Source organism: Lichenostomus cassidix, chromosome 28 (genome assembly GCF_008360975.1).
Source record: "Lichenostomus cassidix isolate B80296 chromosome 28, HeHo_3.0, whole genome shotgun sequence".
Lineage (NCBI taxonomy): Eukaryota > Metazoa > Chordata > Aves > Passeriformes > Meliphagidae > Lichenostomus > Lichenostomus cassidix.
The window spans coordinates 1,949,202-1,976,222 of NC_139508.1; the positions used below are offsets into that span (position 1 = coordinate 1,949,202).

General features: G+C 46.8%; 1 protein-coding gene across 1 annotated transcript; it reads right to left on the reverse strand.

The window, feature by feature from the left end:
• Window positions 1-334: 334 nt before the first annotated feature.
• Window positions 335-26,184, reverse strand: OCLN (occludin). Its single transcript, XM_085040268.1, has 8 exons — window positions 26,131-26,184; window positions 18,223-18,976; window positions 13,091-13,249; window positions 7,099-7,271; window positions 4,502-4,684; window positions 3,111-3,282; window positions 1,591-1,632; window positions 335-1,075 (listed from the first exon to the last, which is right to left on the reverse strand). The coding sequence occupies exons 2-8, from the start codon at window positions 18,973-18,975 to the stop codon at window positions 974-976; spliced, it is 1,584 nt and encodes a 527-aa protein (XP_084896394.1). The 5' UTR covers window position 18,976; window positions 26,131-26,184; the 3' UTR covers window positions 335-973.
• Window positions 26,185-27,021: the final 837 nt, after the last annotated feature.

Genomic DNA, 27,021 nt, shown 5'->3' on the forward strand with positions numbered 1-27,021 from the left:
GGTGGAGAAGTTTGGGATTTCCCTCTGGAATTTAGGGAATTTGGGATTTTTCTCCCAAGGTGTGGAAGGATTTGGGATTTCTCTCACAAACTGGGGGAATTTGGGATTTCCATCCCAAAATGTGGGGATTTGGGATTTCCATCCCAAAATGTGGGGATTTGGGATTTCTTTTCCCAAAATTTTGGGACATTTGGGATTTCCCTCCCAAGCTAATCGGATTTGGGATTTCCCCTCCAAAATTAGGATTTTTTTTTGTTTTGAGCTTCCCCTCCCAAATTTTTAGGGGAATTTCTCCCCTTTTCCCCCCCAAATCCCCTTTTATCTCAACCCCAAATTCAAATCAAACAAATACAACTCATTTATTACAAAAAAAACACCAAAAAAATAATCAAAATATTACACAAAATTCCCTATAAAATATCAGGCCGAGTGAAAAAACCCCAAAAGGATTTTTTTTGGGATTCCCACAATTTAGGATCCTTTAAAGGCAGCCAGAGGGGTGCAAAACCCCGAAAAAAACCCTATTAACAACAGGGTGAAGGCACTGGGGTGTGGAGACTTTTTTGGGATTTTTTGGGATATTTTTGGGATATTTTGGGATATTTTTTGGGATTTTTTGGGATATTTTTGGGATTTTTTGGGGGATATTTTTGGGGATTTTTTGGGATTTTTTGGGATTTTTTTGGGATTTTTTGGGATATTTTTTGGGATTTTTTTGGATTTTTTGGGGGATATTTTTGGGGATTTTTTGGGATATTTTTTGGGATTGTTTGGGCCATTTTTGGGATATTTTTGGGATATTTTGGGGACACTTTTAGGGTCGAGCTGCCACCGTTCCCCCTCACCCTTTGGCACCTTGAAATGAGGCAATTTTGGGGTTTTTTCCATACAAAGAAAGGCACTGAAAACCCCCAATTTTTTGGGGTTCATCCTGGAGTCCCTTTTTGGGTTTTTTTTGGGGTTTTTTTTGGGGTCAGCCCCGGGTTTTGTCGTAGTCGCTCACCATCCTCTTGATGTGGAAGAGTTTGTTCCGCAGAGATTTCGTTTCCTGCTTCTTGTCCTGATATTCTGGGCTCTGCGGGGAGCAGAATTTGGGGTTGGTTTTGGGGTTTTTTTTGGGGTTTTTGGGGTTTTTTGGGGATTTATGGCTTTTTTTTGGGGGGTTGGCGTTTTGGGGTTTTTTGGTGGTTTTTGGGGTTTATTTGGGGATTTTGGGGGTTTTTTGGGGTTTCTTTGGTTTTTGGGGGAATTTTGGGGTTTTTTTTCAGGGTTTCAGGTTTTTTTGGGGGTATTTGGGGCTTTTTTGGATTTTTTTGAGTATTTTTGTGGGTTTTTGGGGGGGTTTGGGGGTTTTTTGCGGGTTTTTTGGGGGGCGTTTGGGGTGTTTTTGGATTTTTTTGGTTTTATGGGTTTTTCGGGTTTTTCAGGGGTTTTTTTGGGGAGTTTTTGGGGTTTTGGGGAGTTTTGGGGTTTTTTTTGTTTTTGGGGTTTTTTTTTAGTTTTATGGGTTTTTTGGGGGGTTTTTTGGGGTTTTTTTTGAGTTTTTGGGGTTTTTTTGGGGTTCCAAAAGGGTTAGATCCCAAAACTCACCCGTTTGAGGTCCTTGAGGTGATTGTACTCCTCAGCCAGAGCCTGGGAGGAGAGAGAGGTTAGGGAGAAAATGGGGAAAAAGGGGAAATAATGGGGAAAAAGGAGGAAAAAAAGGAAAAAAGGGGAAAAAGAGGGGAAAAGGGGAAAAAAGAGGGAAAAAAGGGGGGAAAAAGAAGGGAAAAAGGGAGGAAAAAATGAGAAAAAGGAGGGAAAAAAGTGGGAAATAATGGGAAAAAAGGGGAAAAAGGGAAAAAAGAGGGGAAAAAAGTGGGAAAAAGGGGGAAAAGGGGGGAAAAGAGGAAAGGAGGGAAAAGGGAAAAACAGGGGAAAAGGGGAGAAAAAGGAAGGTAAAAAAGGGGGAAAAGGAGGTAAAAAGGGGGAAAAATGGGGGGAAAAAAGGGGAAAAAAAGGGGGAAATAATGGGGAAAAAGGAGGAAAAAAGGAAGAAAGGCGGAAAAATGAGGGAAAAAAGGAGGGGAAAAAGGGAAAAAAGTGGGAAATAATGGGGGAAAGGAGGTAAAAAAGAGGGGAAAAGGGAAAAAAGGAGGGAGAAAAGGAAGGAAAAAAGTGGAAAAAGGGAGAAAAATGGAGGGGAAAAAAGGAGGAAAAAGGAGGGAAAAAAGGAAAAAAGAGGGAAAAAAAGGGGAAAAAGGAGGGGAAAAAAGGAGAGAAAGAAGAGGGGAAAAAAGGGGGAAAAAACCAGAAAAAGGAGGAAAAAAGAGGGAAAAAAGGAGGAAAAAAGAGGGAAAAAAGTGGGAAATAATGGGAAAAAGGAGGTAAAAAGAGGGAAAAAAAAGGTAAAAAAGGGGAAAAAAATGAGGTAAAAAAGGGGAAAAAAGTGGGAAAACGAGGTTAAAAAAAGGTAAAAAAGGGGAAAAAAGGAAAAAAGAGGGAAAAAAGTGGGAAATAATGGGAAAAAAGGAGGAAAAAAATGAAAAAAGGGGGAAAAAGAGGGAAAAAAGGGGAAATAATGGGGAAAAGGGGGTAAAAAAGAGTCAAAGGAGGGAAAAAAGAGGGAAAAAAGGGGAAAAAGGAAGAAAAAAGGAAAAAAGGGGGGAAAAAGGAAAAATGTGGGAAATAATGGGGAAAAAGGTAAAAAAGGGATAAAAGGGGGAAAAGGAGGGAAAAAGGAAGAAAAAGGGGGAAAAAGGGGAAAAAAAGAGGGAAAAGGGGGGAAAAGAGGGAAAAAAGGGGAAAAAAGTGGGAAATAATGGGAAAAAGGAGGTAAAAATGGGAAAAAAGTGGGACAAAAGGGGGAAAAAGGAGGGAAAAAAGGAAAAAAATGGGACAAAAGGGGAAAAAAGAGGTAAAAAAGGGGAAAAAAGAGGTAAAAAAGGGGAAAAAAGAGGTAAAAAAGGGGAAAAAAGAGGGGGAAAAAAGGAACAAAGGAGGAAAAAAAAGAGGGGAAAAAAGAAAAATGTTGGAAATAATGGGAAAAAGGAGGTAAAAAAGAGGGAAAAAATGGGGAAAAAAGACAGAAAACAGCCCCCAGTTTGCCCAGTTTGCCCAGTTTGTCTCACCTGGTACTGGGGGCTCTCCTCGGGCACGCTGTCCAGCTGTTGGCCCAGCTGTGCCAGGCGGTCCCTGACGGAATCCAGCTGTGCACACAGCTGCTTGTAGAGCCGCAGGTCAGAGTCAAACTGCTGCTTGTAGCTCTGCCGGGCGGCCAGGGAGCTGAGAGGGGGGTACTGCCTGGGGGGAGAATTATAGGGGAATTGTGGGGAATTGTGGGGGAAATTATGGGGAAATGGGAATTGTGGGGAAATTGTGGGGAAATTGTGGGAAATGGGGGAATGAATGGGGGAATTGTGGGGGAAATTATGGGGAAATGGGGAATTATGGGAAATTGTGGGGAAATGGGGGAGAAATGGGGGAAATTGTGGGGAAATATGGGGAATGAATGGGGAAGAATGGGGGAAATTATGGGGGAATTGTGGGAGAATTATGGGGAATGGGGAATGACTGGGGAATGAATGAGGGAAATTATGGGGAAATGGAATGAATGGGGAATTGTGGGGGAAATTGTGGGGGAAATGTGGGGAAAATTATGGAGGAAATGGGGAATTATGGGGAAATTATGGGGAAATTGTGGGGAAATTGTGGGGAATGAATGGGGAAATGTGGGGAAATTACGGGAAATGGGGAAGAAATTGGGAATGAATGGGGAATAAAAGGGAATAAATGGGGAATAAATGGAGAAGAAATGGGGAGGAAATGGGGGAAATGGGAAGAAATGGGGAAGAAATGGGGGAAATGGGGAGAAATGGGGGAGTTGTGGGGAAATTGGGAATTATGGGGAATTGGGGAAAATGGGGAATTGTGGGGGAAATATGGGGGATAAATGAGGGAAATTATGGGGAAGAAATGGGGAAATTATGGGGGAATGGGGGATGAATGGGAGAAATTATGGGAATGAATGGGGAATGAATGGGGAATTGTGGGGAATGTGGGAAATTATGGGGGAAATTATGGGGGAATGAATGGGGAAAATAGGAATAAACGAGAAATTATGGGGAAATGGGGGAATGAATGGGGAATAAATGGGAAAGAAATGGGAACAAATGGGGAAATTATGGGGAAATCATGGGGATAAATGGGGATGAATGGGGGAAATGGGGAATGAATGGGGAATAAATGGGGGAAAATAATGGGGATAAAGGAGGAAAAAAAGAGGAAAAAGGAGGGGAAAAAAGGAAAAAACGGGGAAAAAAGGGGACAAAAGGGGGAAAAGGAGGTAAAAAAAGGGGGAAGAGAAGGAAAAAGGGGTAAAAATGGGGAAAAAAGTGGGGAAAAAGGAGGAAAAAAAGGAAAAAATGGGGAAAAAAGGAGGAAAAAAGAGGGAAAAAAGAGGGAAAAAGGGGGGAAGGGGGTGTCCCTGTCCCTCCCCGCGGTGTCCCCAAGCCCCTGTCACCTCTCCCAGTGCTCCCTGTCCCTCTCGTCCCCAGACTCCACGGCTGTGGTGTAATCAGTGTCGTTTTGGGATTCCTCCTGCTCGGGATTCCTGCGGCGCCGCCGACCCCGCCGGGCGGGGGGCTTGGGGTGGGCTGGGGGCTGCTCTGCTTCTGGGGGGCGGGGGGGCTCGGCCGAGGGGACACTGAGGGGACATTGGGGACATTGGGGACATCAGGTTGGTGCAGGGGGATAAAGGATTTGGGGTCACTGTGGGGGCATGGGGGTGTGGGGGTGGGCTGGAGGGTGGGCTGGGGGCTCAGCTGGGGGCACTGGAAGGGGGACATGGGGACATTGGGGACATCAGGTTGGTGCAGGGGATAAAGGATTTGGGGGTCATTGAGGGGATTTGGGGCATTTGGGGGACATGGGGTATTTGGGGTGTGGGGGTGGGCTGCCTCCTCCGGGGGCTGGGGGCTCGGCTGGGGGCGCTGGAGGGGGACATTGGGGACATTGGGGACATCAGGTTGGCACAGGGTTTGGGGATCATTGAGGGAGATGGGGGATTTGGGGGATTTGGGGATTTGGGGTTTGGGGTGGGCTGCCCTCCAGGGGCTGGGGGCTCGCCGGGGGACACTGAAAGGGGGACATTGGGGACATTAGGTTGGTGCAGGGGATTAAAGGATTTGGGGTCACTGTGGGGACATGGGGATTTGGGGTTTGAGGGGTGGGCGGGGGGCTGGGGGGGCACTGGGGACATTGGGGACATCGGTTTGGTACAGGGACTTGGGGGTCATTGAGGGGACATGAGGGATTTGGGGTTTGGGGGCTGGGTGGGGGGCTGCTCTGCCTCCGGGGGGCTGGGGGGCACTGAAGGGACATGCGGACATCAGTTTGGCACAGGGGCTTTGGGGATCACTGTGGGGACACGGGGACAGTGGTTGGTCACAGTCATAAAGGATTTGGGGACACGGGGACATCGGTTTGGATTTGGGGACACTGGGGATTTGGGGGTCAGTGTGGGGACATGGGTCCCACCCCTTTTCCCACCCATCCCACCCCCTTTTCCCCCCTTTCCCGACCCCTCAAATCCTTTCCCACCCCTTTCCCCACCCTTCCCATCCCTTCCCACCTTTTCCAGCTCCCTCTTCCCAACTTTCCCACCTTTTCCCACCTTTCCCCTTTTTCCCATCTTTCCCATCCCTCTACCACCCTCTCCCACCTTCTCCCACCGTTTCCCCACCTTTCCCACCTTTTCCCACCTTTCCCACCCCTCTTCCCACCTTTCTCACCCCTTTTCCCATCCCTCTCCCACCTTTTCCAGACACCTTTTCCCACCTCTTCCACCCTATTCCACCCCTTTTCCCACCTTTCCCACCTTTTCCAGCCTGCTTTTCCCACCGTTTCCCACCCCTTTTCCCACCTCTCCCACCTCTTCTAGCCCTTTTTCCCACCTTTTCCCACTTTTTCCCATCCTTTTCCCACCTCTCCCACCTTTTCCCATCCCTCTTTCACCTCTCGCCTCCCTTTTCCCACCTTTCCATACCCTTTTTCCCACCCTTTTCCCACCTTTCCCACCTCTTTCCTCACTTCTCCCACCCTTTTCCCACCTTTCCCATCCCTCTCCCACCCTTTCCCATCCCTTTTTCCCACCCTTTTCCCACCTCTCCCATCCTTTCCCGACCCCTCAAATCCTTTCCCACCTTTCCCACCTTTCCCACCTTTCCCACCTTTCCCACCTTTCCCACCTTTCCCACCTTTCCCACCTTTTCCCATCCTTTTCCCACCTTTCTCACCCCTTTTCCCACATTTCCCACCCTTTTCCCACCTTTTCCACCCCGTTTTCCCACTTTTCCCATCTCTCTCCCACCTCTCCCGTCCCTTTTCCATTCCCTTTCCCCACCTTTTCCACCTTTCCCACCTCTTCCCCCCTTTTTCCCACCTCTTCCCCCCTTTTTCCCACCTCTCCCACCTTTTCTCACCTTTCCCACCCCTTTTCCCACCTTTTCCCATCCTTTTCCCACCTTTCCCACCTCTTTCCCCACCTCTCCCACCTTTCCCGACACCATTTCCCACCTTTTCTGACACCTTTTCCCACCTTTTCCCATCCCTCTCCCACCTCTCCCACCACTTTTCCCACCCATCCCTCCCCTTTTCCCAACTTTCCCCACCTTTTCCCACCTTTTCCACCTTTTCCCATCCCTCTCCCACCCCTTTTCCCACCTCTCCCACCTTTCCCCACCCCTTTCCCATACATCCCGCCCCTCTCCCACCCTATTCCACCCCTTTTCCCACCTTTCCCACCTCTTCCAGCCTGCTTTTCCCACCGTTTCCCACCCCTTTTCCCACCTCTCCCACCTTTTCTAGCCCTTTTTCCCACCTTTTCCCACCTTTTCCCACCTCTCCCACCTTTTCCAGCCCCCTTTCCCCACCTTTCCCATACATCCCGCCCCTCTCCCACCCATCCCACCCTTTTCCCCACCTTTTCCAGACCCTTTTTCCCACCTTTCCCACCCCCTTCCCTTTTCCCACCTTTCCCACCCATTTTCCACCTTTCCCACCCCTACCTTTCCCATCCCTCTCCCACCCATCCCACCCTTTTCCCCACCTTTTCCAGACCCTTTTTCCCACTTTTCCCACCCTTTTTCCCACCTTTTCCCCCCTCCCGGTCCCTCCCGGGGGCTCTCCCGGTACTCGGGTGGGCTGTAGGGTGGAGCTGCGGCGGTTTTCTCCGAGTAGGCGAGCGTGGCTGTCTCGTCCTGAGCGCTCGTCCCGCCAGACACGTTCTTCACCTGGTTGGGGCGAATTTTGGGGCTTTTTGGGATTGGATTTTGGGGGGAAAAACCCGCCCGGGGTGAAGGGATTGCAGCGCTGAGAAATGCTGGAGGAATCCTGAGAAATGGTGGAGAATTCCCTGAGAAATCCCAATAAATCCTGGAGAATTCCCCAAGAAATCCCTGAGAAATTCTGGATAAATCCCTGAGAATTCCCCGAGAAATCCCCGAGAAATCCTAATAAATCCTGGAGAAATCCCCGGAATTTTCCCCAAGAATTCCCTGAGAAATCCCTGAAAATCCCAAAAAATTCCTGCAGAAATCCCAGAGAAATCCCAGAGAATTCCCTGAGAAATCCCCGGAGAATTCCCCAAGAATTCCCTGAGAAATCGTGCAGAAATCCCCAAAAATCCCAAAGAATTCCTGAGAAATCCCAGAAAAATTACAGAGAAATCCTTGAGAAATCCCAATAAATCCTGGAGAAATCCCCGGAGAATTCCCTAAGAATTCCCAGAGAAATCCTGCAGAAATCCCTGAAAATCCCAAAGAATTCCCCTGAGAAATCCCAGAGAAATCCTGAAGAATTCCCTGAGAAATCCTAGAGAATTCCAGCCCTGAGAATTCCCCGAGAATTCCCAATAAATCCTGGAGAATTCCCAAAAAAAATCCCAGGAAATCCCAGAGAAATCCCATGGAAAAGAGGGGATGTTGTCCCCATCTGGAGTCCTCCCTAAATTCCAAAATTCCCAAATCCTCCAGGATCCCCTCAAATTCCCAAATCCTACAGAGAATCCCAAACCCCATCAGCTGGCTGGGGAGCTATTCTGGGGTCACCCCTGACCCCAAATCCAGGGAAAATCCCACAAATCCAGAAAAATAACCCAAAAAACCCCAAAAATCCAGAGAAAAACCCTAAAATTGGAGAAACCCCATTTGGGATTTGGGATTGGGGAAGAACCCAGAAACCCCAAAGAGGTGACAGAGGTGACACATCTCGGGGGTGGTGACATCTCCAGGGTCAGGAGAGACCCCAAATCCAGGGAAAACCCCAAAAAAATCCAGGGAAAAACAAAAAAAATCCCCAAAAATCCAGGGGAAAACCCTAAATTTGGAGCATCCATTTGGGATTTGGGGTTGGAGAAGAACCCAGAGACCCCAAAGAGGGACAGGGACAGAGACAGGGACAGAGGTGACACATCTTGGGGGTGGTGACAAGGTCAGGAGAGACCCCAAATCCAGGGAAAATCCAAAAAAATCCAGGGAAAAACCCCAAAATTGGAGCAACCCCATTTGGGATTTGGGGTTGGAGAAGAACCCAGAGACCCCAAAGAGGTGACAGAGGTGACAGAGGTGACACATCTTGGGTCAGGAGAGACTCCAAATCCAGGGAAAAACCCCATAAAATCCAAGAAAAAAAACCCAAAAAATCCAGAAAAATCCAGGGAAAAACCCTAAAATTGGAGCATCCATTTGGGATTTGGGGTTGGAGAAGAACCCAGAGACCCCAAAGAGGGACAGGGACAGAGGTGACACATCTTGGGGGTGGTGACAAGGTCAGGAGAGACCCAAAATCCAGGGAAAATCCCAAAAAATCCAGGGAAAAACCCCAAAATTGGAGCAACCCCATTTGGGATTTGGGGTTGGAGAAGAACCCAGAGACCCCAAAGAGGTGACAGAGGTGACAGAGGTGACACATCCCGGGGGTCGCCACCCCCCCAGCGCCCCCTCCCCAGCCCAGCGGTGGCACAGTGTCCCCGCAGGCGACAAGGGACATGCTGCTGTCCCCTGGCCTTTCCTTCCTTCCTGCCCTTTGTGGGGTTTGTTTGTCCCGGATGTCACTCCCACCCCCCCTTGGTGGCCTTGGGGACATCCGGCTGGCCGCGCCACTTCCGTGTCCCCCCCCCCCTCCACCGCACGGTGTCCCCAAATGTCGCTTTGGCTGTCCCCAAAGTCGCCCCTCCGTTATGTCCCCAGATGGGGTGACACCCCGAGATTGGGGTGTGTCACCGCCGAGGGTGGCGTTTGTCGCGCGGGGGTGGCAGCGGGGGGAGGGGACAGCTCGGGGGGGAGGGGACAGCCGGGGGGGAGGGGACAGGCCGGGGTGGCGCTGTCCCCAAAGGGACAGGAAATGCCAGGCGAGGGAGGAACTGCAAGGAAAACATGGAAACAAAGGGAGAGAGAAAGGAAAATAAATAGTGGGGTGGGGAGGGGATGGGGACAGGGATGGGGACATGGGACAGGGATATGGGGATATGGGACAGGGATGGGGACATTGTGGGGACATTGTGGGGACATGGGACAGGGGGACAGGGATGGGATATGGGGACATGGGGACAGGGATGGGGACAGGGATATGGGGACAGGGATGGGACATGGGGACAGGGATGGGGACATGGGGACATGGGACATGGGGACAGGGATGGGGACTGGAATGGGATATGGGACAGGGGACAGGGATGGGGACATGGGGACATGGGACAGGGATGGGATATGGGGACATGGGGACAGGGATATGGGGACATGGGGACATGGATGGGATATGGGGACAGGGATATGGGGACATGGGGACAGGGATGGGGACATGGGGACATGGGGACATGGATGGGATATGGGGACAGGGATGGGGACACGGATGGGGTATGGGGACATGGGGACAGAGAGACAGGGATGGGATATGGGGACAGGGGCGTCGGGATGTGGGACAGGGGGACATGGAGAGGTGTGGGGACACGGGGACAGGGATGGGGACAGGGAGGTGAGGATGTGGGGACAGCAGGATGGGGACAGGAGGACAAGCACTGGGGACACAGAGAGCTGTGGGGACATGGGGACATGGGGTTGGGGACAGCTGTAGGGACATTGAGGGGTGCGGGGAGATACAGACTGAGGTGTGGGGACACTGAGAGGGGGCTGGGGACATGGGGACAGGCGTGGGGACATGGGGATGGACAGGGGGACAGGGGACATGGGGACAGCTGTGGGGACATGGGGATGGACAGGGGGATGGGCACAGGGACATGGGGACAGGCGTGGGGACATGGGGGACACACGGACAAAGCCACGGTGGACACCGAGGGAGGTGGAGGGGACACTGTGAGTGAGGTGGGGACAGAGGGGACACAGAGCCAGACATGGAGGGACACAGGGACAGGGACAGAGGGACAGAAATAGGGAAAGGGACAGGGATAGGGGACAAGGGACAGGGGACAGGACAGGGACAGAGATAGGGGACAGGACAAGGACACCAAGCCCAGCGTGCAGATGTCCCCAAGGTCCCCATCTGAGCACAGGGAACACTGGGATGTCCCCAAGGTCCCCATGGCAGCGCTGGCGACACCAGGCTGTCCCTGATGTCCCCAAGGTCCCTGATATCCCCAGTGTCCCCAAGGTCCCTGATGTCCTCAATGTCCCCAAGGTCTCCAAGGTCCCCAAGGTCTCTGATGTCCCCGATGTCCCTGCTGTCCCCAATGTCCTCAATGTCCCCAATGTCCTCAATGTCCCCAAGGTCCCCACTGTCCCCAAGGTCCCCAAGGTCCCTGATGTCCCCAAGGTCCCCGCTGTCCCCAGTGTCCCCAAGGTCCCCGCTGTCCCCGATGTCCCCAAGGTCCCCGCAGTCCCCCCTGTCCCCGCGGTCCAGCCCAGCTGCAGTTTCAGTGTCCCCAGTGCCACCTCAGCGCTGCTGGTTAATCATTGACCAAACCGAAACTGCCCTGTGCCCCGGGCCAGCCCTGTCCCCGGAGTGTCCCCTGAGTGTCCCCAGGCTGTGAATGGCCCCAAGCCGTGTCCTCTGACTGTCCCCTGAGTGTCCCCAGGCCAAGAGTGTCCCGAGTGTCCCCAAGCCACGAGTGTCCCCAAGCCCTGTCCCCTGAGTGTCTCCCGGGTGTCCCCAGGCCAGGAGTGTCCCCAAGCCGTGTCCTCTGAGTGTCCCCTGAGTGTACCCTGTCCCCAAGCTATGAGTGTCCCCAAGCTGTGTCCCCCGAGTGTCCCCTGGGGTGCTCTGTCTGTGTCCCCTGGCCATGTCACCTGAGTGTCCCCTGAGTGTCCCCAAGCTGTGTGTCCTGTCTGTGCCCCCTGGCAGCGTCCCCTGTCCCCTGGCTGTGTCCCCTGAGTGTCCCCTGTCCCCTGGCAGTGTCCCCAGGCTGTATCCCCTGTCCCCTGAGTGTCCTCTGTCCATGTCCCCAAGCCATGTCCCCAGGCCATGTCCCCTGTCCCCTGGCAGTGTCCCCAAGCAGTGTCCTCTGTCCCCAAGCCTAGGCACAGCTGCTGGCCCCTGTCTGTGTCCCCTGTCTCCAAGCTGTGTCCCCTGGCAGTGTCATCAAGTGGTGTCCCCTGTCCCCAAGCTGTGTCCCCAAGCCGTGTCCCCTGTCCCTGTCCCTTCTCCATGTCCCCTGTCCCCTGTCGCCCCATCCCCTGTCCTTGTCCCTTGAGTGTCCCCAAGTTGTGCTCCCTGTCCCTCTCCATGTCCCCTGTCTGTGTCCCCTATCCCCTGGCAGTGTCCCCAGGCAGTGTCCCCAAGCCATGTCCCCTCTCCATGTCCCTGTCCCTGTCCCTGTCCCTGTCCCAGCCCCGCTGGCCCCTGGCAGTGTCCCCAAGTAGTGTCCCCTATCCCTGTCCCTGTCCCTGTCCCTGCCCCTGTCCCTGTCCCTGTCCCTGTCCCAGCCCCGCTGGCCCCTGTCCCATCAGATCCCAGCCCGGTTGGTTTCCCAGCAGTTCCAGTTTGACCAGTTTGACCAGTTTGGGGAAGAGTGTGGGGGAGAGGAGACTGGGACAGGGAGGGGACAGGGAGGGGACAGGGAGGGGACAGCAGGGGACAGCGGGGGACAGGACAGGGCACTGGGGCGAGAGGAGAAAGTCCCCAAAACCTTCCTGATGTCCCCAAAACCTTCTTGGGGTCCCCATTCCCCAAAATTCCTGGGACTCACCCAAACCAGCTCCATTCCTAAAATTCAATTCTCATCCCATTCCTAAAATTCCTACCCCATCCCCAAATTCCTGCTGCATTCCCAAAATTCCCATCCCATTCCCAAAATCCAATTCCCATCCCATTCCCGAAATTCCCATCCCATCCCCAAAATTCAATTCCAATCCCATTCCCAAATTCTCATTCCATTCCTAAATTCCCACCCCATCCCCAAATTCCCATCCCCAAAATCCAATTCCCATCCATTCCCAAATTCCCTCCCCATTCCCAAATTCCCATTCCATTCCTGAATTCCCATCCCATCCCCAAAATCCAATTCCCATTCCATCCCAAAATTCCCAGTCCCATTCCCCAAATTCCCACCCCATTCCCAAAATCCAATTCCCATCCCATCCCCAAATTCCCATTCCATTCCCAAATTCCCAGCCTCACCCAAACCAGCTCCATTCCCAAAATTTCAAGCCCCATTCCCAAAATCCAATTCCCACCCCATCCCCAAATTCCCATTCCATCCCCAAATTCCCATTCCATTCCCAAAATTCCCAATCCCATTCCCAAAATCCAATTTCCACCCCATCCCCAAATTCCCTCTCCATCCCCAAAATTCCCATCCCATCCCCAAATTCCCACCCCATTCCCAAAATTCAATTCCCATTCCTGAAATTCCCATTCCATCCCCAAATTCCCAAAATTCCCTCCCATCCCCAAATTCCCATTCCATCCCCAAATTCAATCCCCATCCCATTCCCAAATTCCCATTCCATCCCCAAATTCCCACCCCATTCCCAAAATTCAATTCCCATTCCTGAAATTCCCATTCCATCCCAAAAATTCCCATCCCCAAATTCCCACCCCATCCCCAAAATCCCCCAAATTCCCCAAAATCCCCCAAATTCCCCAAAATCCCCACTCTCACCCACTCCTCCACGTCGGGTCCCTCTGTTCCCGTTGGGATTTTATCCCAGAAGATGTTTGGTTTCCCATATTTCCAGATCTTGCTGCGAGTTTTGTGCGCGAAGAAGCAAACGAGGCACAGCAGGAGGATGATGAGGAACCCGCAGACGATGGCCACAGCCTGGGGAAATGGGATTTTTGGGGATTTTTGGGATTGGGGCTGGGATTTGTGGGATGTTGGGAGTGGGTTGGGATCGCTGGGAGGTGGGGGAGAGTGCTGGAGTTGCCTGTGGTTTCTGAATTCCCAAATATTCCCAAAACTTCCCAAATCTCAAAAGTTCTCTGTTCTTCCCGAATCCCAAACTCTCCTGAATTCCAAAGCTTCCCAAATCCCAAATATTCCCTGTGCTTCCCAAATCCCAAACATTCCTGAATCCCAAACTTTCTGTCTTTCCTGAATCCCAAATATTCCCAAATCCCAAAACTTCCTAAATCCCAAAACTTCCCTGTCCTTCCCAAATCCCAAACCTTCCCGAATCCCAAATATTTCCTGTTCTTCCCAAATCCCAAACCTTTCCCTTCCTTCCCAAATCCCAAACATTCCCTGTGCTTCCAGAATCCCAAACCTTCCTAAATCCCAAATATTTCCTGTCCTTCCCAAATCCCAAATCTTCCCAAATCCCAAATATTTCCTGTTCTTCTCAAATCCCAAACCTTTCCTAATCTCAAAACTTTTGTCCTTCCCAAATCCCAAACCTTCCTGAATCCCAAACCTATCCATGTCCTTCCCAAACCCCAAATATTCCCAAACCCCAAAACTTCCCAAATCTCAAAACTTCTCTGTGCTTCCCGAATCCCAAACCTATCCATGTCCTTCCCAAATCCCAAATATTCCCAAATTCCAAACCTTCCCAAATCCTAAACCTTCCCAAATCTTCCTGAATCCCAAACCTATCCATGTCCTTCCCAAACCCCAAACCTTTCCAAATCCCAAATATTCCCACTTCTTCCTGAGTCCCAAGCCTGCCCAAATCCCAAACCTTTCCTGTCCTTCCCAAATCCCAAACATTCACTGTACTTATCAAATCCCAAACCTTCCCGAATCCCAAACCTTTCCCTGGACAGGAATTTGGGATTTGGGAAGGTTTGGGATTTGGGAAGGACAGAGAAGGTTTGGGATTCAAGAAGGACAGGAAAGGTTTGGGATTTTGGGGAAGGTTTGGGATTTAGGAAGGTCAGAGAAGGTTTGGGATTTGGGAAGGTTTGGGACTTGGGAAGGACAAGGTAAAGGTTTGGGATTTGGAAGTTCAAGAAATGTTTGGGATTTGGGATTTGTAAGGTCAGGGAGGGTTTGGGATTTGGGAAGGTTTGGAATTCAGGAAGATTTGGGGTTTCGGAAGGGCAGGGAAAGGTTTGGGATTTGGGAAGGTTTGGGATTTGGGAAGGACAGGAAAGGTTTGAGACTCAGGCAGGACAGAGAAGGTTTGGGATTTCAAATGTCAGGAGAAGTTTGGGATTTGGGAAATTTTGGGACTCAGGAATCATCCTGAACACCTCTGCCCCTCGCCCACCCCGTGATCCCAAATCCCTTGCAAAATCTCAATCCCAAAATCCCAAAATCCCAATCCCAAACCCTGCCCCTCGGTCTCAGAGCAGCACTGGGGTGGAACAGAACTGGAATGTGACATTTCCAGCCTGGCAGGACAGCAGTGACACTGCTGGAGCCACCGGGGTGGGGCAGGGCAGGGATCCCAAATCCTCCTGGGACCCTAAAACCTGCCTGGGGATCCCAAACCTTCCTGGGACCCTAAAACCTGCCTGGGGATCCTGAAACCTTCCTGAGACCCTAAAACCCTCCTGGTGACCCCAAAACCCTCCTGAGACCCTAAATCCTCCTTGGGATCCCAAACCTTCCTGAGACCCTAAAACCTGCCTGAGGACCCTAAAACCTTCCTCGGTAACCCTAAAACCCTCCTGGGGATCCCAAACCTTCCTGAGACCCTAAATCTTCCTTGGGATCCCAAAACCTTCCTGCAGACCCTAAAACTCTCCTGGTGACCCCAAAACTCTCCTTGGTGACCCTAAAACCTGCCTGGAGACCCTAAAACCTGCCTGGGGACCCCAAACCCCCTCCTGGAAACCCCAAAAACCCTCCTGGAGACCCTAAAACCCTCCTTGGGATCCCAAAAGCTTCCTGGAGACCCCAGAACCTGCCTGGTGTCCCCTCCTTGGAGTCCCTAAACTCTCCTGATGTCCCCAAACCCTCCTGATGTCCCCAAACCCCTCACATGTGTCCCCAAACCCCTCTAATGTCCCCAAGCCCTCTGATTTCCCCAAACCCCTCTGATGTCCCCAAACTCTCCTTGGTGACTCCAAGGCCCCTGCTGTCCCCAAACCCCTCTGATGTCCCCAAGCCCTCCCGGTGTCCCCAAACTCTCCTTGGTGTCCCCAGACCCCTCACACATGTCCCCAAACCCCTCCTGCTGTCCCCAAGCCCCTCTGATGTCCCCAAACCCTCCTGTCCCCAAACACCTCTGATGTCCCCAAATTCTCCTGATGTCCCCAAACTCTCCTTGGTGACCCCAAACCGCTCTGATGTCCCCAAACCCTCCTGATGTCCCCAAGCCCTCCCGCTGTCCCCAAACCCCTCTGATGTCCCCAGACCTCTCACACGTGTCCCCAAGCCCTCCCGCTGTCCCCAAACCCCCCTGATGTCCCCAAACCCCCCTGATGTCCCCAAACCCCCCCTGATGTCCCCAAGCCCCTCCCGCTGTCCCCAAGCCCCGCCCAGCTCCACCTCCTCTGCAGGATGTTCCCAACCGGAGAGCAAAGTTCCCAAACCACAAAGTGCTGAGTGTCACCAATGTCCCCACCCCGAAACTGCCGGCCGGGAAAGGGATTGTCCCGGGATTGGCCCAGAAATCCCATAAATACACCTCATCCCAGTGTGTCTGTGATTCATCCCATAAATCCCATAAATCCCAGAAATCCATAAATTCCATAAATCCAGCAAATCCCAATGTCTCCCTGACTCATCCCATAAATCCAGCTCATCCCAATTCTTCCCCAATTCATCCCATAAATCTCATAAATTCCATAAATCCCATAAATCCAGCTCGTCCCAATGTCTCCCTGATTCATCCCATAAATCTCATAAATTCCATAAATCCAGCTTATCCCAGTTCCTCCCCAATTCATTCCTGTTCTTCCTGCAGCCCCAATTCATCCCATAAATCCAGCAAATCCCAATTCCTTGCCAACTCACCCCATAAATCCAGCACATCCCAACCTCTCCCCAATTTATCCCAGAGGGTCCTTCTGGGGTTCCCTCCCTCCCTTTTTGGGGTTCCTACCCCTTCTGGGATTCCCACCTCCCTGTCTGGATTTCCCCCCTCCTTTTGGGATTCCCATCTCCCTTTTGGGGTTCTCTCCCTCACTTTTTGAGGTTCCCTACCCTTTTGGGATTCCCACCCTCCTTTTCGGCCTCCCTCCCTCCCTTTCTGGTTTCCTACCTCCCTTTTAGGATTCTCATCCCTTTTGCAATTCCCCCCTTTTTGGGATTGCCACCTGTATGGGATTTTTCCCCCTTTTCATGATTCCCCCTCCTTTTAGGATTCCCCCTTTTTAGGATTCCCCCTTTTTAGGATTCCCCCTTTTTTGGGATTTCCCCTCTCCATTTTTGGGTTTCCCGCTCACCTCCTGCGGATCCACAGTACAACAGTGGTACAAGTACTGACTGATCATCATTCCTCACCATTTTGGGATTTCCTCCCTTCCTTTTGGGTTTCCCACCCTCCCTTTCGGGTTTCCCACCTCCTTTTGGGTTTCCCATCTCCCTTTTGGGTTTCTCTCCCTCACCTTTTGCAGTTCCCTTCCCTTTTGGGATTCCCATCTCCTTTTGGGATTCCCACCTCCTTTTTGGGATTTCCACCTCCTTTTTGGGATTTCCACCCTCCCTTTCTGGTTTCCTATCTCCCTTTTTGGGGGATTTTTAGGGATCCTCCCTTTTAGGATTCCCTCTTTTAAGATTCCCCCATTTTACGATTCCCCCTTTTAGGATCCCTTTTGGGGTTTCCCTCTCACCTCCTGTGGATCCACAGTGCAGTGGTGATACAGATACTGACTGACCATGGTTCCTCACCTTTTTGGGATTTCCCTTTTGGGATTCCCACCCTCCTTTCGGGTCTCTCCCCTCCTTTTGGTTTTCTCACTCCCCTTTTGGGATTCCCACCTCCTTTTTGGGATTCCCTCCCTTTCTGGTTTCCTATCTCCCTTTTTTGGGGATTTTTAGGGATCCTCCCTTTTAGGATTCCCATCTCTTTTGGGATTCCCCCTTTTTAGGATTCCCCCTTTTTCATGATTCCCCCCTTTAAGGATTCCCCCTTTTAGGATCCCATTTGGGATTTCCCTCTCACCTCCTGCGGATCCACAGTACAACAGTGATACAGGTACTGACTGACAATGGTTCCTCACATTTTTGGGATTTCCCTTTCAGGTTTCCCACCTCCTTTCTGGGTTTCTGACCTCCTTTTGGGATTCCCATCTCCCTTTTGGGATTCCCACCTCCTTTTTGGGATTCCCACCTCCCTTTCTGGGTTTCCCACCTCCCTTTCTGGGTTTCCCTCCCTCCTTTTTGGGATTCCCTCCTTCTTTTAGGATTCTCCTCCCTGCTTTTCAGGATTCTCTTCCTTTTAGGATCCCCCTTTTTAGGATTTCCCTTTTTTGGGATTTCCCCCATTTGGGGTTTCCCGCTCACCTCCTGCGGATCCACGGTACAATAGTGATACAGGTACTGACTGACCATGGTTCCTCACCTTTTTGGGATTCCCAACCTCCCTTTTGGGTTTCCCACCTCCTTTCTGGGTTTCTGACCCTCCTTTTGGGTTTCTCACTCCCCTTTTGGGATTCCCACCTCCTTCTGGGATTCCCACCTCCTTCTGGGATTCCCACCTCCTCTTTAGGCTTCCCTCCCTCCCTTTCTGGTTTCCTATCTCCCTTTTTTGGGGATTTTTAGGGATCCTCCCTTTTAGGATTCCCATCTCTTTTGGGATTCCCCGTTTTAGGATTCCCCCTTTTTAGGATCCCCCTTTTAGGATCCCCCTTTTTTGGGATTTCCCTTTTTTGGGATTTCCCCCATTTGGGTTTCCCCCTCACCTCCTGCGGATCCACGGTACAATAGTGATACAGGTACTGGTTGACGATGGTCGCCCCGCCGTACACCTGGCTGCACATGGCCAGCAGCGGGCTGTAGTAGTAGCCACTGCCCATCTGCGCCTGGGGGTTCACGGCCACCACGTACACGATGCTGGCCACCAGCTCCACGAAGGCCAACACCGCGCTGACCACGATGACCGCCAGGTAAAACCGCCGCGACCTCGCCGAGCCCGACTTGCCCAAACTGGCCACCAGCAGCCCCAGCTGGGCTAGGAAGCACAGCACGGCCATGGCGATCATGAAGCCGTTAGCCGCCCGCGGGTTGGTCACTCCGCCGTAATATCCTCCGTACCCATACCCGTAATTCACGCCGCTGCCGTAGTATCCCGAGCCGTAATATCCTCCCAGATTATTCCCAAAAACTCCCCCGAATCCGTAGCCGTACTCCCAGGCCAGGGTGGACGCCACGCAGGCGAAGATGGCGATGCAGAGCAGGATGACCACCGCCTGCAGGAGCCGCACCACGCCGGGCGGCGATGACCACTTGTAGAAGTGCTGAGGGACATCCTCCAGGTAGTAGGAGCCCGGCGGGGGCGAGCGCGGGGAGAAGTCGTAGCCAAAGTCGCCGGCTGGTGGCCCCAGGGTGGGCGGGGGGCCGTAGGAGGTCGGGGGGCCGTAGGAGGTCGGGGGGCCGTAGGAGGTCGGGGGGCCGTAGGTGGTCGGGGGGCTGTCGTAGGGCTTCTTGCTGAACATCCTGGGGTGGACAAGGACACCTCGTGAGTGTTGGAATTTCCGTTTTTAATATACGCTTTTACACGTTATTTGTATTTCTATTTGTATTTAGAGCTACATTTGTATGTATATATATATTTCGATATTTATATATCCATATTTATCCATATATCTATATCTATCTATATCTATATTTATCTATATCTATATTTGCATCTGTATCTATACCTCTATTTACCTATATCTATATCTGTACTTATATATCAATATTTATCTGTATCTATAATTTTTCTATATCTATACCTGTACCTGTCTATATCTATATCTATATCTATATCTATATCTAATCTATATCTATATCTAACCTATATCTAATCTATATCTATATCTATATCTAACCTATATCTAATCTATATCTATATATCTATATCACCTATATCCATAACTATGTCTATATCTATAACTATATTTGTCTATATCTATACCTACACCTATACCTATACCCAAATTTACCTATATATACATCAGTATCAATATCTACAATGCATACATATATGTATATCCATATCTATAATTCATGTTTATTTGTATTTTCTGAACCTTCTGTACATAATTGTAATTTTTCTAGACTTTTTGCTGTCGTAGGGCCTCTTGCTGAACATCCTGGGGGGACAAGGACACCTCGTGAGTGTTGGAATTTCCGTTTTTAATATACGTTTTTACACGTTATTTGTATTTCTATTTGTATTTAGAGCTATATTTGTATGTATGTATATATTTGTATACTTATATATTAATATTTATCCATATATCTACATCTAATATATCTATATTTATCTATATATCTGTATCTCTGCCTCTATTTACCTATATCTATATCTGTACTTATATATCAATATTTATCTGTATCTATAATTTTTCTATATCTATACCTGTACCTGTCTATATCTATCTACATCTATATCTATATCTATATCTATATCTATATCTATATCTATATCTATATCTATCTATATCTAATCTATATCTCTATCTATATCTAATCTATATCTATATATCTATATCACCTATATCTATAACTATGTCTATACCTATATCTATATTTGTCTATATCTACACCTACACCTATACCTATATCCAAATTTACCTATATATACACCAGTATCAATATCTACAATGCATACATATATGTATATCCATATCTATAATTCATGTTTATTTGTATTTTCTGAACCTTCTGTACATAATTGTAATTTTTCTAGACTTTTTGCTGTCGTAGGGCTTCTTGCTGAACATCCTGGGGGGACAAGGACACCTTGTGAGTGTTGGAATTTCTGTTTTATATGCTCTTGTACAGGTTATTTATATTTATATTTATATTTATATGAATATTTGTATTTGTATTTGTATATATATGTAGATGTATATCTATATTTGCATTTATATCTACAGCTAATCTACATCTATCTATATTTATATTTACATCTCTATTTATATCTATATTTATATCCATACTTATATCTGTATTTCCATCTATATCTACATAGATCTATCTATTTATACATATATATCAGTATCTATATATGTATATTTATATTTATCTTTATATCTACATCTATATCATCTATATACACATAGATATCAATATTCATATCATTTATATTTAAATGTGTAATCCTTAATATGTATATATATATATATGTCAACATCAATACCTATATCTATATCTATATTTATATCTACATCATCTATATATCTACATCCATATTGATATCTATAATTTATATGTACAATAACATGTATATGTATAGTAATATTTATATTTATATCTGGATATATAGATGTATACACACATATATACATATCATTTATATTTATATTTATATTTATATTTATACTTATACTTATATTTATACTTATATTTATATTTATAATATTTATTGTTATATTTATGTTTACGTTTATTTGTATTTTCTGAACTGTCTGTACATAATTGTAATTTTTGTAGTCTTTTTGCTGCTGTAGGGTTTCTTGCTGAACATCCTGCAGGGGACAAGGACACCTTGTGAGTGTTGCAATTTCTTTTTTAATATACCCTTTTATAAACTGTTTATAGTTATAGTTAGTTATATTTATATATATATATTTATTTATTTATATCTATTTATATCTATAATTGATATGTATATTAATATGTACATGTCTATCTATATCTAATGCATATGTACCGATATCTATAATTTATATTTATATCTATATTTATATATTAATATGCATACATATATGTATATCTATATATAATCTATATCTATATCGATACATAAAATTTATATCTTAATACATACATGTATATCTATATATATATCTATATCTAGCTGTATCTAATCCACATTTATCTATGTATTTATATCTATTATTTATATTTTTATATCTATATTTATGTCTATATGTATATCTATATCTAGCTGCATCTAATCCACATATATCTATGTATTTATATCTATTATTTATATTTTTATATCTATTATTTATATTTTTATAGCTATATTTATGTCTATATGTATATCTATATCTAGCTGCATCTAATCCACATATATCTATGTATTTATATCTATTATTTATATTTTTATATCTATATTTATGTCTATATGTATATCTATATCTAGCTGTATCTAATCCACATTTATCTATGTATTTATATCTATTATTTATATTTTTATATCTATATTTATGTCTATATGTATATTATATGTATATGTATATAGATTATATTTATATACATATAAACATGTATTTGTATCTCTATTTACATTTATATATCTATATCTATCTATATATAGTTCATCAGTATATATATCTATATCTATGATATATATGTATATCTATATCTGACTTTTTCTGTATCATCATATCTATAATTTATATTTATATTTATGTCTATATTTATATCTATGTCTATATCCATATCTCTTATTTATATTTATATTTGTACTTGTATTTCGATTGACATCTACATTTATATTTCTACTTACATTTATATCTGTATTTATATTTATATTACGTTTATATTTATATTTGTATTTTTATATTTGTACTTTTATATTTGTATGTTTATATTACATTTATATTTATATTTGTATTTTTATATTTGTATGTTTATATTACATTTATATTTATATTTGTATTTTTATATCTGTATTTTTATATTTGTATGTTTATATTACATTTATATTTATATTTCCATTTTTATATTTGTATTTTTATATTTGTATTTATATTACATTTATATTTATATTTGTATTTTTATATTTGTATTTTTATATTTGTATTTATATTACATTTATATTTATATTTGTATTTTTATATTTGTATTTTTATATTTGTATTTATATTACATTTATATTATTTTATTTTATATTTGTATTTTTATATTTGTATTTTTATATTTGTATTTATATTACATTTATATTTATATTTGTATTTTTATATTTGTATTTTTATATTTGTATTTATATTACATTTATATTTATATTTGTATTTTTATATTTGTATTTTTATATTTGTATTTTTATATTTGTATTTATATTACATTTATATTTATATTTGTATTTTTATATTTGTATTTTTATATTTGTATTTTTATATTTGTATTTTTATATTTGTATTTATATTACATTTATATTTATATTTGTACTTTTATATTTGTATTTATATTACATTTATATTTATATTTGTACTTTTATATTTGTATGTTTATATTACATTTATATTTATATTTCCATTTATATTTCCATTTCTACATTACCCCCACACTAAAACCCCATAAAACCCCCCAAAAAAAACCCTTTTAACCCTTTTTTCCCCCCAAAATTCCCAACCCTGGGAGGACTTTGTGCTCAGTCACCGCGTGGGGAAACTGAGGCAGGGAGGTGAGTCACCTCAGTGCCACCTCAGTGTCACCTCAGTGCCACCTCAGTGTCACCTCCCGGCTGCCGTTCATTAATTGGGATCGCTGGGGTTAATTGGGATTAATTGGTGGAATTCGGAGGGGAAAGGTTTAGGGAGAGCTGAGCGGATTTGGGGATTAAAAATCAAAATATTGTGGGAAATGGAGAGGAAAAGAGTCATGGGAATGGAGAGAAGCGTTGGGTAATCGTCAGGGAAATAATAAATAAAAAATCAAAATAATGGTGGAAAGTAAAGAGAAAAATAATTTAAAACATCAAAATATTCGTGGAAAATAAAAATCAAAATAATCACCACGAAAATAATAGATAAAAATCAAAATAATGGTGGAAAGTAAAGAGAAAAATAGTCATGGGAATGGAAACAAGCATTGGGTAACCACTGTGAAAATAATAAACAAAAATCCAAATATTCGTGGAAAGTAAAGAGCAAATTAATCATAAAAATCAAAATAATCATCAAGCAATCACCGTGAAAATAATAAATAAAAATCAAAATAATGGTGGAAAAAAAAAATCAAAATAATCCTGAAAATGAAAATAATGGTGGAAAATAAAAGTCAAAATAATCACCATGAAAATAATAGATAAAAATAAAAATAATGGTGGGAAATAGAGAGAAAAATAGTCATGGGAATGAAAATAATCCTCGGGTAATCACTGTGAAAATAATAAATAAAAATCAAAATTATTGTGGAAAAAAATCAAAATAATCGTGGAAAATAAAGAGCAAAATAATCATAAAAATCAAAATAATGAATGGGCAATCACTGTGAAAATAATAAATAAAAATCAAAATAATGTGGGAAATGGAGAGGAAAAGAGTCATGGGAATGGAAAGAAGCATTGGGTAATCGTCAGGGAAATAATAAATAAAAATCAAAATTATTGTGGAAAAAAATAGCAAAATAATCATAAAAATCAAAATAGTGAATGGGCAATCACTGTGAAAATAATAGATAAAAAATCAAAATAATGGTGGGAAATAGAAAAATAACAATGAAAATGAAAATCATCATCAGGTAATCACTGTGAAAATAATAAATAAAAAATCAAAATGATCGTGGGAAAAAAATCAAAATAATCATAAAAATCAAAATAATCATAAAAATCAAAATAATCATGGAAAATAGAGATTAATATAATCATAAAAATTAAAATAATCACCAGACAATCATCATCATCACCATCATCATTATAAATAAAGATCAAAATAATAATCAAAATAAGCATCAGATAATCGTAGAAATATTAACAAATCAAAATCGAAATAATCAGCAAGCGACCGTAATAAGAATAAAATAAAAAACAAAATAATCATAATAATCTTAATAAGAATCAAAATAAAATATTCCTAAACTAAAAACATCCACAGAAATTCATAACAACAATCAAAAGAAAAATATCCCTAAAATAAAAATATCCCTAAAAATTCACAAATATATGCCCGGGAAGTCAAAATAACGATCAGAAATAAAAATAAAAATAAAAAAATAAAAGGAAAAATAAAAATAAAAGGGAAAATAAAAGGAAAAAGAAAAGGGAAAATAAAAATAACAATAAATAAAAATAAAAATAAAAACAAATAAAAATAAAAATAAAAATAAAAAATAAAAATAAAAATAAAAATAAAAATAAAAATAAAATAAATAAATAAATAAAACCACCAGCGGCAGTTTCGGCGCTGCCGGTAAAGCTGCGCTCCGGTACCGGATGGAGTTTCGGTGCTCCCGGGAGCGACCGGAGCTGCTGAGCCCCGGGGGGATCCGGTACCGGTGAGGGGATCCGGTACCGGGGAGAGGATCCGGTACCGGTAAGGGGATCCGGTATCGGTGAGGGGATCCGGTACCGGGGAGGGGATCCGGTACCGGGGAGGGGATCCGGTATCGGTAAGGGGATCCGGTACCGGGGAGAGGATCCGGTACCGGTAAGGGGATCCGGTACCGGGGAGAGGATCCGGTACAGGTGAGGGGATCCGGTATCGGTAAGAGGAGCTCGGTACCGGTAAGGAGATCCGGTACCGGGGAGGGGATCCGGTACTGGTAAGGGGATCCGGTACCGGGGAGGGGATCTGGTACGGGTCAGAGGAGCTCGGTACCGGGGAGAGGATCCGGTACAGGTGAGAGGATCCGGTATCGGTAAGGGGATCCGGTACCGGTAAGGGGATCAGGTATCGGTAAGGCGAGCTCGGTACCAGTGAGAGGATCTGGTACCGGTGTGGAAATCCCGGTACCGGTAAGGGGATCCGGTACCGGTAAGGGGAGCCGGTACAGGTGAGAGGACCTCGGTACCGGTAAGGGGATCCGGTACCGGCAAGGGGAGCTCGGTGCCGGTGAGGGGAGCTCGGTACCGGTGCGGAAATCCCGGTACCGGTGCGAACCCGGTGCGAACCGCGGCGCCAGAGGAGTCCCGGTACCGTTTGGAAAGCCCGGAACCGTCTTGAAATCCCGACACCGGTCTGAAATCCCGGTACCGGTATGAACCTGGCTGCGGATGGGGTACCGGTACCGGTGTGGAAATCCCGGTACCGGTACGCAACCGGCTCGAACCGCGGTGCCAGAGGGGTCCCGGTACCGTTTGGAAAGCCCGGTATCGTTTCGGAATCCCGGTACCGTTTGGAAAGCCCGGTACCGGTACGGACCTGGCTGCGGGCGGGAACACCAATACCGGTGCGGAGAGCTCGGTACCGGTGTGGAAACCCCGGTACCGGTGTGGAGAACCCGGTGCCAGAGGCGTTGCGGTACCGTTCGAAACCCCGGTACCGTTCTGGAATTCCGGTACCGTTCCGAAATCCCGATACCGTTCTGAAATCCCGGTACCGTTCTGGAATCCCGGTACCGTTCTAAAATCCCGGTACCGTTCTGGAATCCCGGTACCGTTCTGGAATCCCGGTATCAGTCTGAAATCCCGGTACCGTTTCAAAACCCCGATACCGTTTCGAAATCCCGGTACCGTTCCGAACCCTGACACCGTTCCGAACCCCGGTACCGATCCGGACCCAGCTGCAGGTGGTACCGCCGGTACCGATACCGGAGGGGAAGGACCAACCTGCCGTGCGCGGCGGGGAGCGAAACCTCCGCTGTCCCCTCCCTCCCGGTACCCCGCCCGCCCCGCGCTGCCGCTCCCGGTTCCGCTCCCGGTGTCGGTTCCCGGTGTCGGTTCCGGTGTCGGTTCCGGTACCGGGAGCTCCCCCAGCCGCCCAGCCGCTCACCTGCCGCTTCCTGCGCCGCTTTGTTCACCTTAAAATGGCAGCCGGGAGGGAGCGAGAGAGAGAGAGAGAGAGAGAGACCCGCCCAGGGGAGGGGAGGGGAGGAGGGAGGAGGGGAGGGGAGGGAGGGAGAGCACGGGAGAGCTCCGGGAGAGCACCGGGAGAGCACCGGGGAGGGAGTTAAAGGGGGAGGGAGAAAGGTTAAAAGGGGAGGGGAGCACCGGGGAGGGGCTGATTAAAAGGGAGGGGGAGGTTAAAGGAGAGGGTTAAAAGGGAGGAGATTTAAAGGAGGAGGATGGGGAGGGAAAAAAGGGAGGGAAGGAGAGGGGAGAGAGGGTAAAAAGGGGAGGGGAAGCACCGGGAGAGCCCCGGGGAGGGGGAGGGTAAAAAGTGGAGGGGAAGGGAAAAAAGGAGAGGGTTAAAGGCGGGAGAGGGAGGGAAAAATGGGGAGGGGGAGCACCGGAAGGGAAGGGTTAAAAGGGGAGGGGGAGTACCGGGGAGGGGAGGATTAAAAGGGAAAGGGGAGGGGAGGGGAGGGGAAACCACCGGGAGAGCACCGAGAGAGCACCGGGGAGGGAGAGGGTTAAAAGGGGAAGGGGAGATTTAAAGGAGGAGGGAGGGGAAAAAAAGGAGAGGGTTAAAATGGGGAGAGGGAGGGTAAAATGGGGAGGGGGAGCACCGGGGAGGAGGTTAAAAGGGGGCGGGAAGGGGTTAAAAGGGAGGAGAAAGGTTAAAAGGGGAGGAGTACCGGGGAGGGGATGATTTAAAAGGGGGAGAGGGAGGAAAAAGGGAGAGGGAGGGTTAAAAGGGGAGGGGGAGGAGCGGGGAGGAGTGTTAAAAGGAGGGAGATTAAAAGGGGAGGGGAGGGAGGGTTAAAAGGGGAGGGAGAAAGGT